Source organism: Anopheles marshallii, chromosome 3, assembly GCF_943734725.1.
Source record: "Anopheles marshallii chromosome 3, idAnoMarsDA_429_01, whole genome shotgun sequence".
In the NCBI taxonomy this organism is placed as follows: Eukaryota; Metazoa; Arthropoda; class Insecta; order Diptera; family Culicidae; genus Anopheles; species Anopheles marshallii.
Window position 1 is genome coordinate 20,820,460 of NC_071327.1, and position 18,699 is coordinate 20,839,158.

Sequence of the window (18,699 nt, forward strand, 5' to 3'; positions counted from 1 at the left end):
GGAGGGTTGTGAAGACAATTTAGCGGTTTTGTTGGGTCCGGGCGAGCTGTCCGGATGATTGTTTTTCTGGTTTGCGTTTGTTTGCTGGTGGAAAAGGCGCGATTTGGCGCAGTTCTGAGAATGCGCTTCGAGAAAATTGATAACCAAATTGCCAACGGATCCGCAGCTTCGCATCACAACTGGCTGTACAAATAAGAGAATCATTGTGGGCAACTAAATGGCACCTAACTGGGCGTGTAATTTGATTTTCCAACAAGAAAAAAAGGTCAATAACTCATATAAGCTCCTGCATTGCGATGTTTAATAAAAGAGTCTTCATGAAATAAATTCTCACATTAAAAAACATGTAAATCCTCCTCTCCAAAAAAACACATCCAATCGTGGAAGACACCCGCCGTAGAGTCAATGCAACATCCACTCCAAAACTTCACGCGCGTCAGCAGACTGTTGACTGTTGCGAACAAAGCTCAAAGAGCATCATCGTTACTGAAACTTTCTCCACTACAATCGATCGAAACAAACACGGTACGATTGTCGCGGCACTTCAGCGTACACGATTGTTCGCTGCGTACAGGATGCCCATTCCGCGAATCCGAATTGCACGATTGGAAAGCACTGCCTACTTAGGCGGCACGTTTTGGCTCGCGCAACACCCCGCGAACGTGCGGCGTGTAATGTGCCGGCCTTCTAACACATTCCTGGTCGTCTGTTCGAGTGGGTCATTCTATTAACAAAAAGCACCGATTAACGATCCGCCTGCTTGAAGCGGTGGCGCTCGCTGATCCAGTGCTTCCCCTCGGCGGGGTATTTAGCTCGGGGATGACACTATACTTCCCTGACGAGTGCCATAAAGTAGTGTAAATCATCGTACTATTGATAGGCCTTGATCTAATCTGGTCGGTTTGTGACGTGTCTGTGTGTGTGTGATTGGTGTAATCATGACGCACTGTCCGCGGTGAAGTTATCGATTTTGGACCATATGCTTCCAACCCGGCATCAATCATGCTCCACTTAACTTCTAATTATGCAAACGTGCAATTTATGAGACGGTACCGTACCATACCAGGTCCCTTATCATTCGCCATACAGGTAATTCGATAACGGGCTGGGCCACCCCAACAGTGCCCAGTGCCAGTGAAGATCGGTGGAAAACTTCTTGCGGTCTGCAACCTGTGGCATTTTGATGATTTCAATCGTGCCAATGGTTGATTAGAAATTTCTTGACCGGTGTGAGGGCGTGGGCGGGGAGGCAGGAAACCGGAACGAAGGCTGCCCATCGCTCGTGGACAGCACTCGAGGGCTAGCTCGTCGAATGCGTGCGATAGTAGAGGATGATGAAGTACTTGAAAACTAATTCCAACTTGGTATAAAAACTTCTGACCTTCCCGGTTCCGACAGACAGTGCCATCCCCACAGCAGTTACTAACGGCTCGTACCGTAGAGGACGAAGTAGAATAGAGCAGAAACAAGAAAAACAAAACCAGAATAGCTTTTGCACAAATTCTTCAAAATGAAAGCGTTTCCCTTGGTGGTTGCCGTGTTCTTGGGAGTTTTGAGCGTAAGTTATTCGTGCGGGCCGGATGCAACGCAGCCTAACCCAAGCTAACCTTTCTTACGATTTATCCTTTCGGTGCAGGTCACCCTAGCACAACGCGAATCCTCCCTGCGGGTCATCGACGCCTTGCGCGAACTGCATCCCGCTTACAAGCAGCTGCGCGATGTGGTCGTGAATGCGGTGGCCGGAGCAAAGCTCAACAGCTCCGAGGTGGTGTACAAGTTCAACCTCGACATTGCCGCGCGCAAGGAATCCTTCATGCAGACGGCCATTAAGACGGAAGCGAATGTGCTGCGGCAGGTGAATGGGCAGGGCATCAGCATCGATACGAGCTGTCTGGGCTTTTTGCGCCAAAGCGTGGACGTGAACATGAACCTGGCCGGTGTGTCGTTCACCAACTGTCTCAACAACGTCGACGCGTCGCTGTCGACGGAAATTGCCCGGGTGTACAGTGAGCTGGCGGTGAACGAAACGAGCTTCGTGAATCTGAGCGTGTACGATGTGTTCCGCGGCCAGAACGTGTTCGTCAACCCGCAAACGATCGTCGATCGGCTGGTGGAGAAGCTGTCCTCCCTCCAGCAGGCTCCCGCTGAACTGGCGGAAGAGCTTTCCCTGCTGGTCGATGCGTTCGAGGGGCGCCTGGGTGATGTACGGGCGGCGTACACTAGCTGTCTGACGATGAACGATCAGCTGCTGCAGAACACACTCGGCACGGTACTGCAGCAGCTGCAGCAAATCTGTCTCGGTGCGTTGCTACCGGAAGAGCCGACCGAAACAACGGAGGGCCCGACTGAGGCGACCACAGAACCGGCCACAGAACCGGAGGTCGAGCCGGAATCGGATACTACACCGGGGGAAGAAGCGGAAGTACCGACTGAAAATCAACCGGAGCCTTCTACCCCGGAAGCAGCTCATGCGTTGTAGGACACGATTAAATAACAGCTAATAAAGATGGGGTTTTTATTTAAACATAAAATTCTCTGTGGGTTTTCATTCTTGTTGATATAAGTTTGAAGTTGTCGAGTTTCCGTTCGAGAGCTCATCAGAGCAGCCCCATGGCAACCCGAGAGTCAGAAATGTCAGACAAAGATTTCAAAGCTTCCTGTGATTGAAGGGTCAATAGGTCGATAAAACCAGTTCGCTTGGTGCACATCGATTCAAGGAGTTCAATTCCAGAAAGGGAATTGAGGAATTCTTGTTACATTCAAGTTGCGTGCATCTCAAAGTGCTACGAAAATAAAGAAGCTTCTTTTATGTGATTTCTGAGTGGAGTCTGAGTCGTATCTCAGTAAGAGAGAGAGAAGGAGCAAGTCAACCGATTCAAACGTATGCGTTTTTTTTTGCAAGGAGATCAGTTTGCTCTTGGACTACAATTTACAAACATTCCTGAGACGAGAAATCTGAACAAATTGAATAAATTGAAGTTATTATTTTATCAGCTCAATTCGACCAGCCTAGAATAAGAATCTCTACAACAAGCTTAAGAGCGTGTTCTTTTTGACTTAAAAGAGCAAATCTCTTAACTTAAATGCATTGCCATTTTGAGATCTTAAAGTCACTCTCAGGTTGGCAAATGAGAATGTTCAAATTTGCAAACATTATTTGCCCATGACATCATGCATTCCAAGCAAAAGTGCAGTATAATGTTTGTGCTGTGCTGTGCATCTAAATAAAGACACGTCTCTTTAGCAGTAAGCTCCAATTCTTCAAACCAAAATGAGCGATACATTCCACCGAATATGATTGAACGTTGTCTTCCGCTTTATCGATCAATTTTGCATACCGCAGCCGTTGTTGGTCATTGCACGGTTGCTGTTGTAACACTTGACCGTTTGTGCTAGTAAAAAAAAAAATACCCTTCTTTAAGTGCACACACCATTACACCCCATTTCTGCCGAAAAGGTGAACTTCCGATCCCGTACCACTTCACGCGGGGATCCGCTCGTGGTGCTTATCGCAACGGTGCTTTCTTAATTCTGCCTCACGATAGCATCCGCTTGATAAGAGCCACGGTGCTGTTGATCACACGAACTCGAGGTTTTGAGATAGCGAAAAGGCTGCCCGGCGGGAGTGGGTGAGGATTCGAAAACGATATAAAACGTTTGGACATAGCCGGGAGCTGGTTCATTCGCTTACCGCTCCCTTGGGAAGGCAGAAGTCATCGTTCGAGGACGAGAACTACCATCAAAACTGGAAATCAAAATGAAGGCACTGCTCTTGCTAGCACTGCTGTCCGTGACTATTTCGGTGAGTTCCGATTGGTTCGTGTTTGGCACGTGAAGGTGGAGTTAGTTTGAAGATTGTTCCATCCTTATCGCAGGCTATCGTAGCTGATCGCGATGAGACACTGAGCCTGTTCACGCAGCTGAAACGCGTGAAGAAGGGCCGCCTGTTCGGGGCGGAAGATGATTTCGTAGCGTTCGCACAGTCAGAACTGCTGCTGGCTGAGGAGGAGTACATCCGTTCGTCCATCAACGGGGAATCATCCATCCTGCAGGAGCTGGCCAGCGCCGAAGCGCAGGCCAGCGGTCCGCACTGTGTAGACTTTATCCGCCAGAAGACGGCACTCATGCTGAACCTTGCCGGTGTATCTTACACGACCTGCCTGAACCAGGTGGACGACGCGCTGTTCGAGAAGCTGTCCGGGGCCACGGATGGGGCGGTATCGCGCGACCAGTACGACCAGGCCAACGTGCTGAATGCGTTCCGGGGTGAGAACATCTTCGTCGATCCGGCACGCATACGCGGCAAGCTGCAGGAGCGCATGCGGGCCACGCTTAAGCTACCGACGTTGAGTGCGGCCGCGGTGAGGACGCTTCGCGAAGAGTTGGGCGAAGTGAAGGGACGGTTTGTCGGGTGCATGACAGAGGCACGGGCTGGATTGGACACGGCACTGGAAGGTACCTCGAAGCAGTACCAGATTGTGTGTGCGAAAAAGGAGCAGTAAAATGCTGAACGTTATGCAATAAATGTTGTGAGCTTATGTTTTGTGCATTGAATGTAATAAATTATTGACTTTAAGTGACTTGCGTGGTGCTCAAGGGACACATTCATGTGGGAGTTATACAGTTTGGTTTGAGAATATACCCCAAACACATAAAATGTTCGGTAAATAATGATTTTACGTCGCAAATCAACATTGTATCGATCGCAATCACATCACGGTTTACATTGGGAAATCTTATCTGGAGATATCATATGGTACTCACCGGTGAAATTTTGAGCAAACGTCACTCTTGATTTTTGTTTATCAAAGAATATCCATTCAAAAGAATTTTCTTACTGAATTTTACCAAGGAACATCTTGTACTTCCAGCGGCGGTGAATTTATGAGCCTTGCAGCGAACACTGCATTCAGTTTACATAAGGCAAAGACCTGAACCAAACACCGGAAGATACCAGCAAACAGATAAACCTTGACATAGAAACTTTGATTCATTCATTTGTAGAAACACACAAAACAAAAAACAGATAATAAAAGTTTGCTTAAGATGCTAAAATTGTAATCTAACGTAAACAGATCGCGTGTATGAGATGCGGTATAAAAGATCTTTTCCCCTTGGGCGTGTTATCCAGTTTGTTGATCCTCGTCGAAACCCGAAGTTAAACCATGAAGAGCACCATCGTGCTGCTGGCCATGATCGGCATCGTTGCCGCTGGTCGCCCAGAAACGGAAAGCGTTATCGCAACATTCAAGCAGCTTCTGCCGCTGTACAGCACCAGCTTGGACGAGGCGCAAACGGTAATCAACGCCATTAAGAGCAACGTCACGAAGCAGTTGGCCGACCTCCATCTGTCGATTATTGACAGTAAGGAGCAATTTGTGCAGATGGTGATCAACCGTGAGGATGAAACACTACGGGTGATTGCTGCCAACAGCAACACGGCTGACCCGCTGTGTCCGAGCTTTATCAAGGACATCAGCCAGATGAACGTGAATCTAGCGGGTGTATCGTTTACCAGCTGCATCAATAAGGCAGATGAAGCGCTGAATGGTAACGTGTCAACGTACTACGGTTATGTGAACAATTTGGAACAGCAGATATCGTGGATGCGCCTGCTGGACGTGTTCCAGGGAAACAATGTGTTCCATAGTCCGCAGCCAATCATCGCTAAACTGAACGCCAAGATGGAGTTGCTGCGCAACAGCAATGGAACGGCAACGGCGCTGGAGAATGTAGTCGAACGAGTGTACAACGATCTTAGCTTCATCCAGCAAAGCTACAATGCTTGCATGGGCGCAGCATTCAATCTGTTTGAACAAGGGGCCAACATGTGCCGGATGCAGTTGACGATGATTTGTGGTGCCGGCGCATAGCATAGCGAATGAACTATGTAAGATCATGTTCAAAACTAGAAGGTAGTTAATAAAATTGAGTTCAAATCCTTGCAGTTGATATTGTAATCATGTTCTTGTTGTATTCTTACTTATTGTCAATATTTTCTCTGACTACTAATTGTTTACTACTTAACTCTCTTACTCTCTTACTCACTCCCCTTAAGAGTAAGAGAGTCTGTAGTTCTGTATAAAAAAGATCCTGAGTGAATTGATATATGTGATCTTCTTTTGTGACTTACTGATGATTACTTACTTACTTCGTGATAGTAAATAAAAAAAAAACATTGGAGTTATAATAAAAAAATATATTACTAATCTGCATACAAAAAAATTACTAAGAATTGCTAAGATGATTAAGAGTTTTAATTTAAAGTTAATTGGATGAGCCTCACAAAAAAATAATGTTCACTAGGCAAACTCTGCTTCAAGATTCTGTACTTGCAAGACATGATCTTCCTTAATCCACACATCCGTCAGCGAGATAAATCCTTCTTTCTGGCCGATGCTAATCTTATCTGAACCATCATGGCACGATGCAAATGGTCCAACACCTTGAACCGTTGCTGGTATACATATTTGGCAGTATTTAAGGTAGCGTGTGACAGTACTCGTTGGATCGTCAAGTTTTCTGGTGCGTTCACGGTAGAGATCGCGAGGGAAAGCAACATAGAGATGAAGCTCTTCGTTCTGGTGTTGGTGTTGGCAGTGATCGAAGCAGGCAATGCAGATCGCCCCGATGCCCTGCTGGTGATCGATACGTTTAAGGAAATTGTGCCACGGTACCTGGAAAAGGTGGATGGAGACCTGCAGCAAATATCCACGCTGGAACGGGAAGGGGCGGAAGCGCTGGCACAACTTCACACCGATGTTATGCTCGCAAAGGAAACGTTCGTCCGGTCGGTCATACTGCAGGAAGATAAGCTGAATGGTTTGATGAGCGTCCAGAACACAACCGCCACCGACGGGCAGTGCATGGAGTTCATCGCGACTGCTGCTAACCAAACGGTTAACCTGATCGGTGTGGCGTACACTACGTGCATTAACGCGGCCGATGAATCAATCGCAAACACCGTCTCTTGGTACTACTCCACCATGCGTACGTATGAGCAATCGACCGTCAACTTACAGCTGCTGGATGCATTCCGTGGCGATAATGTGTTCTACACGCCGGGCAACATTGTGGACCGACTACGCGAGAAGGAGAAAAATATGATCCTACACCAGCCAACCTTGCCAATCTTGCTCGATTCCCAAAGGACAGCACTGCAGGACGATTTGCTGGGAATTCGCAGTCGTTACATCGAGTGTATGACCACCGCCGAATTGTCCTTGCGAAGGTACATCGAACTGGCGCACCAGCAGTTGAGCAACATTTGTGGTGGAAATCTGAACGCTGTACCGCACTGAGATGTATCCGAAACCGGGGAATGGTTGAATAATTTGAAACGAGTTTCAATAAACACATGCTGCAAAATTGTTTCCCTCACGACCGTGAGATGGGCGAGTGATGTCTGCAATCGAGTGGTGGTCGATGTGCTTTAAGCGTATTTCGGTGAGACCAAAACGGCCGAAACGCATTTATGTGCAATTAAACGAGTTGCTCCATGATACGAGCTGTGGTAATTTCATCCTAAGCAAACAACCAACGCTCAAGTTTTCGTCGGGTGTCGGGTTTGAGGTCATATGAGGTAGCCACCCGAAACAAGGCGACTAGAGGTAGACCATCTTCCAAGTCCATCCCCTACTATCAAACTCGTACGGTAACCCCTATCACTGTGCAAACTGGTGCTCTCGTGTGTTTTGCACGAGATAACACACGCCAGAGAAAACGGTGAACTGAATTTTCGACAGCATCAGTCCCCGAGAAAAAGGGCTCACAGATGCAGGACATTACGGCTACTAGATCAAAAGATCACAGATTTTTAAATGCAATGCCGAATGTAGGGGCCCGATTTTACGCTACAAGATTGGATTACAAGAAGCTTTTGAACCGGAAACGGGATTTTAGGCTTTCTTTATAACTTTATTTTCCCGTAGCGAGGTAATCAAGTCCCTATGGAGAGATTGGGTCCGGATGGGATTTTGGACCAGCGCTATCCGTGTGAAGACCGTTGACGCTACCAATACACCGCCAGGGCCGTCACGGTGGGTGCGGATAACGAAACACTTTTGCTGTACACTTTACACGCCAACTCGTCCAATTCTGCCTTTCATTCTCAGAGTGACCAGCTTCACACAACTAATGTGCTGATGATGGTGCCATATGAGATACTTCCAGTTCCGGGGTAAAAAAAAAAACACACGAAAAAAGTTATTAAATGCGAGATTTGACGGGAACGTGCGCGGCAACCGACCGTAGATAAGTTCGCCACCGGGTTTGCAACGCGTGAAGGATGCGAACATTCTGATGTCCATTAACGGGACCGGACCGAAGTAGTATCGTAAATTAAATTTTATTATTTCATTACCTTTTCCGCTTTCAACGTGGCGCGCAAGGCGCACCAGTTTGATATCAGGGGTCCGTGTTCCTGCTGCGGGCAACCTGTTGTTAGGGTGAGTATCAAACCTTCCTTCCCGCACGGTATCGTAAAGTGACCCGGATTGAACGCATCCCTTAAAACTGTTGCGGAAGGACAAACGATTCTCCGTGGATTATAGATTCGGTGCGGTGAATCATTACGGTGCAGCATGCGGACAACGGTCAGCGCCATAAACCACGAAACCGAATCGTCCAACCTCAAGCTAATATGTTTCCTTTTCCGACTGGGCACACAAACAAAAAAAAACCACTGCAGCCATGCACTTACGCCGGAGTTCCAAGCCATAATCTGCTCAATCTCCCAGAACACTGATGACGGCGGGCTGATGTGGTTCCAGAACTGACCAAGGCTCACAAAAAATACTTCAACATTCACACACACATATATATACACACAATCCACTTGGTACACAAAGCCTACGGCAATTGGAAGTTAGGGGGACCCAGTGCAAACCGTAATTGAGTTTACCGAAACCGCGAATGAAATTTTGGGCTGATTGTAATTTCCTCCGCACCAGTGCTGCATTCTCGGGGATTTCGAGGCGATGAGGTGATGAATTTCAATTTCTGACTTCTTTCAGTATGCAAATGAAGAGTTTGAGAAATTGGAGTTACAGTAACAAAAAAAAAACCTTACGCAGATTGTTTGTGATACCAGATGTGTTTTTTTTCTTCCGTAACAGTTACCTCGATACGACACTCTCCCACCGATTATTCCCTCAATAGTGATCAAATACAGGTCACCAACGTTGCTTGTTTCACTTGTGGTGTAAATCATCACTCACATTGGAGGTCTGGGGAAGTTCTCCCATGTGTGTTGTATCTGGAACATCTGTCCGCACCAAACTTTGGTCAGGTAACGTGACAGGATACCTATCGTCCTTCCGACGACTAATGAAACCCAAAGTCAAAGTGTCAACGAAGCTACCGGACAACTAAGGAAGGTAAAATGTGATACCGTTTCCGTGGGAAAAGGTGCCACACATGGGTGCCGCAGCGTGTACGAAACAAAGGTATGCTGGCTGTTCGCCACTACACAATTCCTGCCGTTCAGCGTACGGGATGGCAAAGCATGGTGTAACACAAGTATCCTCCATCAAGCTGGGAGTCATCGGATCACCGTGACATCCACCTAGGAGCCCGACGCGCCACGTGAAAATGCAATTTTCTGTAGTGGATCGGCGCTGCGAAAACAGTTGCGCTCGTTGTTACACAGAAATTTGTTATTTTCTTATCATCTCGCTGCACCGGAAAGGGGCACCATCCTTCCAGTGTGCCCGGTGTAGCAATCTCACCGTCATCGCCATTGGAAGGCAAATGTTATTCCAGTGCCATTTGCCGTCGCTTTCAATTATTACAATACGGAAGCGGGAAGGGGAGGGAAAATGATAATTTATCCACGGACAAGTCCGTGTGACCACTTACCGTTGGTGTCCTTCGAGTCCGCCAACACCGAGGTCGGAATGGCACCGACCGTGGCCAGCGACACCAGGATTGCTAGTGCCGCCGCATGGCCGATAGCCAGGTTCGCTTTGGCGGTCGGTCGCATCAGTTCAAACGAAAGCCCGGTAAAACCTTTTGCACAGCACTTGCACTTTTACGTTTCACCCTGCGAGTTGCAACCGTCGGGACGAAGATAGAGAGAATGCAATCAGAATTACAAACCAAACGACGTACTCATAGAAGATCAAAAAATAACAAGTCACATGTCTAAAATATAACAAAACAATAAAAAAAAACTGCTCAACAAGAAAAGAGAAAAAGAGATCGGATGTGTTCAATCACTTTACAAAAATAAAATGGACGGCTCACATGTAAGATTCACTTTTATCCTTTGCTTCACCCACGGGATAGAACTGCGTGCAAAAACTATTTGCTGACTGAGTGCTGGTGCCAGACACCTGGAAGAAGCGCGACGGAGTCACACTCGGTGTGTCTCCGACGGAATTCGAAGTCAACTGGTGGAAAAACACCGTTCAACTGATTTTTCGCGGCACATTTTCTTTTGATATATACTTTTTCCGGAGCACTCACACAGGCGCGCGCAATACGCAAAACGATAACGGCACACATGACGATGACGGAAGCTTCGGGTTGTAACGCGCGCGTATGTGAAAGGATATTTTTAGAAGCAAACAAAGCTCCAGGAACATGCGTGAAGCTTTGCGCGAAAGTTTGTAGTTTGTTAGGTGGTTTGAATGGCGCATTTTATTTGTTGGGGAAATAATTTCAAATTATAAAACAATCATAGAAAATCTTTTAAACAAACCATGCTGAAAAAAATAAGTGGTTTTCGATCACCGTAGCTGGATCGACCACTGTGCGAAAAGTGCGTCAGTCAAACCCTGCATGTCAAACTGCGGAATGACAGTGACAATTAATAAACACAACATTCAACACTCGCAGCTCGTATGTGCTATCTGTGCAGAACTTACCAAAGATGTGCCGTCGACAAAAAACCTTAGTTTATTGGATTGGGTTTGCTTTAGTTTTTGGTACGATTGGCTTAAGTTTAGCCGCCTCCAACGATCCATACACAATCCTTGCAGTACACAAACGCGCAACGACGCAGGAGATTCGCCGTGCATATAAGCAATTGGCCAAGGAATGGTAAGTACTGTCATGGAAAAATCGATTCGGTAATAAAACTAGCTACTTTGTTAACTGTGCTACTGTGCTTTTTCCATAGGCACCCGGATAAATCGAACCACCCTGATGCGGAAACGAAATTTGTAGAAATGAAACAAGCGTATGAACTGTTGTCCGACACGAATCGTAGGCTCGCCTACGATCAGTACGGAATCACGAACGAGGACGCTGTGCTGGAACGAAATCGACCGGATAATAGCAATTTTGGTCGATTTCAGGATGCTTTCGAGCATTTCAACGGTGCCCATAACTTCAACTTTCACGATCAAGATATAGGCCTGTATCATCGGCTTTCCATTACTAGCAAATATTATGAAACGAACATTGTGCCGAAAAGTCGCGTAACTCCGCATATACTGATGTTTTATGCGGATTGGTGCTTCGCATGTATGAAGGCGGCAAATTCGTTCAAGAAGCTAATCGACACACTCGAACCGTACGGAGTGGTGTTTGCCACCGTTAATGCCGGTCACGAGGAACAACTTGTGCGGAAGGTCGGGGTACACTCGCTGCCGTGTGTGATTATGGTGTTGGATGGTCACAATTACGTGTACAAAGATAGTGTATTTAACGCGCAGCATGTGGTGGATTTTATACGCCAAAAGCTGCCCTATAAACTGCTAACGCCGGTAACAGACAGTACGCTTGATACATTTTTGGGTGGATGGGCAGATAATCGTGTTCGGGCTCTTATTCTGGAACCAAGAGCTCAACCCCGATTGCGATATCTAATAATCGCGTACTACTTTCGTGAACGTGTTGCATTCGGTTTCGTGCAACTAAACATCAACGACACCTCGAACATTCAAGCAAAGTTTAAAGCTCATGCCTCACTCGATACTTTGCTGCTCTTCAATGAATTCCCATCTCAACCGATCGCTTCAGTTACCATGACGGATATACCTACGGCGACCTTGAACAACATCATTTCACACAACAAATTTCTTATTTTTCCACGTCTATCCTCGCAAGATATGCTGGATAGCGTTTGTCCTGCTGAATGGAATCGACCGCGGAAGCGATTGTGTGTGGTACTAGTCACTGAAAATACCAGTTCGCATGATGGCGCACGCACCATTATGCGCAAGATAGCACTCGAATCGGGCTTTAGTCGTGAAAGAGTCCGATACGCTTACATATATCAAGAGAAGCAAAACGATTTTATCGGTGCACTTTCCAAGCACAATCAACCCAAAGAAACGCTTTTGCAGATTGTGATTTTCTGGCGCCGAGATACGAAACAAATTCGCTACGAATGGGTCCAAGAGGTTGTGCTGCCAGTCGATAAGGCGCTGGAGAATGATACGGAGGAGCAATACTTTAATTATACGAAGCAGAAAATGGACACTGCAATCCATCGATTGTTACGCTCGTCAGAAGCACTTAGCTATGAAACCGAAGTGAAGGTAATTAAACACACACATGTCTCAAACCATTCCTTCAGTACATTCATTTAATGCTTTTCCTTACAGGCGCTTCTAGACGAACATGCCGAACATGCAGTGATGCGAATGGTGAAACGTGTATTGCTTGCATTAGAATATATGGTCGACAACTTAGGACAGGAGCACATTCTACCAGCGATATCGGTTATCGGAACAATAGCCTTTATACTTGGCATTGGCTATTTTATGTCCTATTTACTACATTTGGAAGAGGAAGATATACAACAGAAAAAGAGCAAACACGTGGACGATTCTGGCGGTAAGTGATCGTATAACAAAACGTTGTTCTTTAATTGTTTGAAATCGCAAGATTAAGAAACACTGATTTCCATGTTGCTGTAGTTACGCCTCTTTTGCTATTTCTAGTGTTCACTTTCTGTGTTTGCTAATTCTACATAATTTTTTATTAAAATCATAAAAAAATAGTTTGCTGAAACTAATGTTTGTCGTTTTATTTTCAGGAAAACCTGTGGGATATGTCCCCGAGCTTCGTTTACATGAATTACGCGCTGAAAAATACAACGGATTGGTTAGACTACTTAAGCCCGGTTGCCGTACGATAGTATTGCTGACTGATATGCAATCCAGATCGAAATTGATTCCATCATTTCATAAAGCAGTATGGCCGTATCGAAAGTATGATCTGGATGATTTTCTTTATGCTATTTTCTATGAAGGTTTTTTTTTCTATTCTGCAGGAACAAAACACTTATGTTTGCCCACATGCTAATTGAAAAAGGTATTGGATGGTACGCAGAATTGTTACGTTTGTCGCTGTCAGAATCACGCGAGATGGAAATCAATCCACGGAACTGTATTGGTACGGTCATAGCTTTAAATGGGCACCGCAAATACTTTTGCATGTACCATGCTAAGCATCCAGAGTCGAATCGTGGAGCAAAGGTAATTGTGTACATTGTTCTATTATATTTCCTTCAAACAACGAATGACAATTTATCATTCTATTTGTAGCGCATGATGAAAATAACGCGCCATCTTAGTTCGATGCCATCAGATCCCGAAGCTGGAGCATTCCTCGGTATGGATAGTTCTGATTCCGAAACATCCACGTCAGACATATACGAACCAAAGATTCTGCTTGAAGAAAATCTACTGGACGGTTTGCCAAACTGGCTCGACCGTTTGTTTGAAGGGAGCACGCATCGGTACTTCGTCAACTATTGGCCAGATTTTCCTTCAAAATGAGGGCAATCAGTAGTGAATATTTGCGAATTTTAGGTATGTTTCTAGTCGGATTGTTAGGTTGGTATATGGTGTAATTTTGTTACAACTTTACTTGGGAAGGCATACAATCGCAAAGCTTAAAGACGATATTTATTATTTAATGTATCGTTCATCGTTGTTCATCGTTTGATAGTTTGTTAGTGATTTTGTTTAACTTTTTCTTTTAGACTAAAAAAAAGAATCCATTTGTTCAGATAGATCTTTCATTTTAGATAATTATCATTACTCATTCATTGAACCACAACTTACAGTCCCAAAAATTAAATGCATTTAATAAGACAAATGTCCTTAAGAATGGCACTTGAAAAGGAGCAGGAGTCAAGCTTCACTTCAGTAGTGTATCAGGAGTAAAGCTACAATTTGGATATTTAAACTATAGACAACGTTTAAGCTCATGATCATGAATCAAATGCTAGTGCTAAACTATGCCCAGAGACAGTACTTGCCGATCTAGTCAATGATTCGTTTTGTGTAAACGAATGTTTATGTTTCATGTTTAAACGTAAAACAAACGGCTTCTACCAAACATCCTAGCTAACAATTATCTGAATAACATCTGCCTTTTAGGTCGAAAATAAATAGGGCTTGTCCTTTACGTCCACTACAAGCAATATGTCCAACAATTTCTAAACTTATACCGTAGCATAATCGAACGAAATAAACCATAGACATCTAACAAATGAATTTCAAAAATGATCATATCGTTTCATACACATCTTGGTGTCGTACGCCCAACTGTCAGAATGACATCCAAAATGCCCATGTCAACATTGGCATTCACGAGCCACCCCCACCCTCATTGCTCAATAAACCTTGGCTGGCACTTATTTTGTTGGCCAGAAAGTGAAGTCAATTAGAACCGAATCGGTGCAAACAACAAACTGCTTGCGAATAGTTCCGTAGCGCTAGAATTGTTAGCTGATTGGTTTGTAGTGTTTGGTTTGCAATGACGATATTATTTCCACGTCGTGCCGCTTGAGAAAAGACGTGAACGGAGAAGGATACCTGCTCGGAACAACAACACACTTTCTGCTGCCAGCCGTATTGCTCAAACGCCCTGTGCCAGTGCACGGCAGGATGGAGGACGGTTTGTGGTAAGAAAATCGACGTCACGGTACGGTGAAGACGGTTTCGTGCCGTGGCACTGTACCCTTGATGTGATAAGCGGATGATAAGCGAACCCCTTTGGTAGCTTGACTCACACTCGCCAGTATAGCCTGTCTTTTGGGTGTTCCCATTCTTCTGACACTTTTCGTTTGTGCATACGTGTGTGTGTTTGCTTGCTTTCGTCATCTTTTTTTTGCTTCTCTTCTCCATGGACAGGTTGATTGAGCTCGAATCGGCGCTACAGGATGATTGCACGGTGGACGACATTTACGCAATATGCCACGGCAAGGCCCTGCCTGAAGCGTTGCGCCTCGATGTGTGGCAAGTGTGCCTGGGAGTGCGCAACAAAACGGACCAGCTGGCACAGTTCAACGAAATCTATGATTTGCCCTTCCAGGCACAGTTACGTTCGGATTGCGAGGAGTTTGTCAGCAAGCTTGGCAATGAGGATGAGGACAAAGTGTCGGTGGTGTGTGATCTCGAATCGATACTTACGTTTTACTGCAAAAACCGCAACCTTGTGTACGAGGCGAACAATGGCTGGGTGGAGTTGATGTTGCCGCTGCTCTCCTTGAAGCTGATCCGCTCCGACACGTACAACCTGTTTGAAGCGATCCGTGATACGTACATTCCAAAGGGCTGCACCAAGAACGGTACGGTGTTTAATGTGTTTCGTCTGTTGCTGCTTTACCACGACCCGGAGCTCTGTACCATCCTTGACACGAAGCGCATTACGCCGGATTGTTATGCGATGGGATGGTTCCAGACGCTGTTTGCTTCCACCTGCACGCTGCCGGTCGTACTGTCCATGTGGGATCTGTACTTCCAGCAGTCCGATCCATTCCTCGTGTTCTTCCTCAGCCTGATCGTGCTGATCAATCAGCGCGATCAAATACTGGCGATGAAATCATCCTCAAAGGAGGAACTCGTCAGCTTTCTAGTCAACATGCCCTGCAATATCGAGGCGGACGATGTGCTCGATTTCTGTTCGCTCGCCCAGTATTACTCCGTGAAAACGCCGGCCTCTTTCAAGCGGGATTTGCTGCAGGTGCTGTTTGGTGCACAGCGAGGAAGCAGTAAACCGGAAGGTTCGGTCGTGTCGCAAGCCCTCTGTTTGCCAGTGTCGGTAAATGAGCTGATTGAGAACGCTTCGATACAGAATCCCCATCCGGAAGCGGTACGCTTCTTCCTGGTAGACTGCCGTCCGGCGGAACAGTACAATTCGGGCCATCTTTCCACAGCGTTCCATCTGGACAGTAACCTGATGCTGCAGGAACCGGAAGCATTCCAAACGGCGGTGCAAGGGTTACTGCGCTCGCAGCGCAATGCCATCGATGCCAATTCCAATGCCGGTGGAGAGCATCTGTGCTTTCTAGGGTCCGGTCGGGAGGAGGAGGATCAGTACACACATATGGTGGTGGCTTCATTTCTACAGAAAAATACCAAATACGTTTCGCTGCTGACGGGTGGATACGAAGCGATACACGAATATTTCGGTGAGAGCATGGTAGATTGTTTGGAGGATCACGATCCGCTGAAGTGCTTGTTGTGCAACAAGGAGCAGGTTCGGTATGGAGGTAAAGGAGGCGCAAATAACAACAACCAGAAAGTCCTAAACAGTGGTGCCAACAGTGCTAGCAGCAGTGCAACGAACAGCCTCAAACGAGGCAATCAACGAACGGGTCATACGGCCAACAATAATGGCACCGCTGGCGATCGAAAATCAACGATCGATCTGTTCAGCAAACTATCGCTAGCTATGAAAACCAAATCGGCCGAAGTGAAGGAAAAGCTTATTGACTACATTTCCAACCCCAGTGCAACCGAGCCGGGATCGAGCCGAACCGGGAACGGTGGTGAGAAGCACGTTTCGCGGAACGATCGTAACGGTAAGCGATACCGAAACGTGCCACCGGTGTTCAGCATCGGCGAAGATCATGAAGAGGACGATGAGCTAAACTCAGCCGCTAGTGAGTCATCGTCGGTGGCGCGTGGAGCTAAAACGAACTCTCAGCAACAATCCGACCCAGGGGAGGAGATCGTTTCGATACAGAGCTTCTTGAAGGGTCCGGATGTGATACGACACTTCAAGTGTCAGGAGGTCCACCTGAACGGGTACATGTACGACAGCTATCTGTTGGTGACGGCGACCCACATGATCGTGCTGCGCGAGCTGGAAACACGTCGCGATCGGGCTCGCATAATCGTGCGACGGTTGCTGCAAAGCATCGTCAAAATTACGGCTAAAAAACGACATCGGGATCTGATCACGTTCAAATACGGCTACCCGGAGGAGGAGAACCTTGTCATCACGGACATGGATCGGTTTCTGATACCGAACGCGAGCGAAGTGACCGATCTGATATCGCGACACATTATAAAGCAGACGTGAACCTAAACGCGAGGTCTTCTGGACAGCAGTGTGTCCTCTTCGGATAGGTATAGCGTATTGTTACCCCGCCCACTACCCAGATAGCCATCATCTCAGAGTGCTGTAGCCAAGAAGTCATCTAACCTGTCGTATGATTATCGTTGTTAAATTCGTAGATTTTTGTTTTGTTTCACTTTTTGATTGGATATAGCTCCGTATAGCTCCTTTAGCTCCGAATAGTGATGCTTATATATTTTATTATATTTACGTATTCTAAGTCCGTCGTCATGTCATGCACCAATGTCCATTACTTACCGTGCGTAGAACATTCGACCGTGCTGCTATAGCATTTTGTATAGCTGCACACAAAAGGCATACTGCTTGGCGAAGTTTTAAATTGGTTTCCTTTAAATTAACCCCCTGGAGGAGTATTATTTATAAGAACAGTGAACTGAATCCGAGATTTCCAATGGTTCCCGTAGTAGTGAGATGTGAGCAAATGGAGGAGCAAAAGCTTTGTGTATAGAAATAAACCGTAAACCAAAACCGTTTCCTTCCCCCGTCGTGCAGGTAGCAAGCTGTGGGTGTTGTTACTTAAATTTTAAAACGTAAAAAAATGTGTTTTTATTGGAAATTCGCTGCAGTGTTGCAGTAATGCATCTGAACTAGGTAAAGCTTTATAGAAATGTTTTAATCTGATGGGTGGGAAACATCTCAGATTCAGATAAAAATTTAAAGGAAATATCTCGCCATTTACAATAAGTGTACAATGTTTTCAAAATCTGTTTTGCAAAAAAAAACTGAAATAAAACTGTCATTTTAATTTGTAAAATGATTAAATCGTTGAATCGTTGTCCGTTGGCCGAACCACTGTGATACTGAGCGACATGTCAAAATCAGTTGAAAAACAAAAAAATCGTGGGAAATCTGTGTGTTTTTTGCTTGTTCGCTTGCTTACGGGTAAAAACTGATTTTCTTACCGAAAGCTAGAACCAGTGCCAGAGATATCGGCATTCATTCGTAGCAATTGTCGTATAATGTTTGGAAAACTGGTAATGGAACTGCTCAAATAAAGTAAAGTTGCTGTAGGTAAAAACCGTTAAGAGAAATTTTCATCAGTGAAAGTGGCGCGTGTGTTCGTGGTCCGCTTTTAGTAAGTGGAGCATTCGCTGGTGAACTATTTTTGTTTGCTGCTAAATTTCTCTGGTGCATCTATCGCTCGGTCGGTTGCATCTATCGGTCGGTAGCTGCTAAACGCATACGCGGGTCTGTGAAAAATCAATAACATCATCACACCTGAGGCGGTGCTCTACCCACTTCGGTGCATTGGGCTGAAGCCTGACGAAGGAATTACGAAAAGTAAAAAAGAAACAGTTTGTTTTCATCTGGGAAGGTGATAATTTTGATAACAAACATCCAGCCCACACTGAGCATCACGCCATTCTACGC

At 45.8% G+C, this 18,699-nt stretch overlaps 5 protein-coding genes across 5 annotated transcripts in view; 4 read left to right on the forward strand and 1 right to left on the reverse strand.

The window, feature by feature from the left end:
- Positions 1-9,982, reverse strand: part of LOC128711200 (uncharacterized) — a 29,567-nt gene extending 19,585 nt beyond the window's left edge. Inside the window, exon 1 of the mRNA XM_053806065.1 lies at positions 9,859-9,982. Within this exon, the coding sequence (XP_053662040.1) occupies positions 9,859-9,982 (124 nt within the window). The remainder of the gene's footprint in view (positions 1-9,858) is intronic.
- LOC128711202 (uncharacterized) lies at positions 3,636-4,502 on the forward strand. Its single transcript, XM_053806068.1, has 2 exons — positions 3,636-3,802; positions 3,876-4,502. Exons 1-2 carry the CDS (start codon positions 3,758-3,760, stop codon positions 4,500-4,502), a joined length of 672 nt encoding a protein of 223 aa, XP_053662043.1. The 5' UTR covers positions 3,636-3,757.
- LOC128711201 (uncharacterized) lies at positions 6,567-7,301 on the forward strand. The gene has a single exon (XM_053806066.1). It carries the CDS (start codon positions 6,567-6,569, stop codon positions 7,299-7,301), a length of 735 nt encoding a protein of 244 aa, XP_053662041.1.
- An 891-nt stretch (positions 9,983-10,873) lies between the features above and the next one.
- Positions 10,874-13,733, forward strand: LOC128713744 (dnaJ homolog subfamily C member 16-like). The gene is made up of 6 exons (XM_053808611.1): positions 10,874-11,043; positions 11,123-12,488; positions 12,555-12,786; positions 12,989-13,163; positions 13,226-13,430; positions 13,500-13,733. Exons 1-6 carry the CDS (start codon positions 10,874-10,876, stop codon positions 13,731-13,733), a joined length of 2,382 nt encoding a protein of 793 aa, XP_053664586.1.
- A 1,116-nt stretch (positions 13,734-14,849) lies between these two features.
- On the forward strand, positions 14,850-17,271 carry LOC128711769 (TBC1 domain family member 23). Its single transcript, XM_053806655.1, has 2 exons — positions 14,850-14,866; positions 15,096-17,271. Exons 1-2 carry the CDS (start codon positions 14,850-14,852, stop codon positions 17,269-17,271), a joined length of 2,193 nt encoding a protein of 730 aa, XP_053662630.1.
- Positions 17,272-18,699: the final 1,428 nt, after the last annotated feature.

Excerpts from the sequence above, each read along its gene's own strand:
- LOC128711201 (XM_053806066.1), top strand. The coding sequence starts at position 6,567 with ATGAAGCTCTTCGTTCTGGTGTTGGTGTTGGCAGTGATCGAAGCAGGC.
- LOC128713744 (XM_053808611.1), top strand. The coding sequence starts at position 10,874 with ATGTGCCGTCGACAAAAAACCTTAGTTTATTGGATTGGGTTTGCTTTA. Across the intron at positions 12,489-12,554 it reads GCTATGAAACCGAAGTGAAG|GCGCTTCTAGACGAACATGC; the intron begins GTAATTAAACAC and ends TTTTCCTTACAG. Across the intron at positions 13,164-13,225 it reads GCAGTATGGCCGTATCGAAA|GAACAAAACACTTATGTTTG; the intron begins GTATGATCTGGA and ends TCTATTCTGCAG.
- LOC128711202 (XM_053806068.1), top strand. The coding sequence starts at position 3,758 with ATGAAGGCACTGCTCTTGCTAGCACTGCTGTCCGTGACTATTTCG. Across the intron at positions 3,803-3,875 it reads TGCTGTCCGTGACTATTTCG|GCTATCGTAGCTGATCGCGA; the intron begins GTGAGTTCCGAT and ends TCCTTATCGCAG.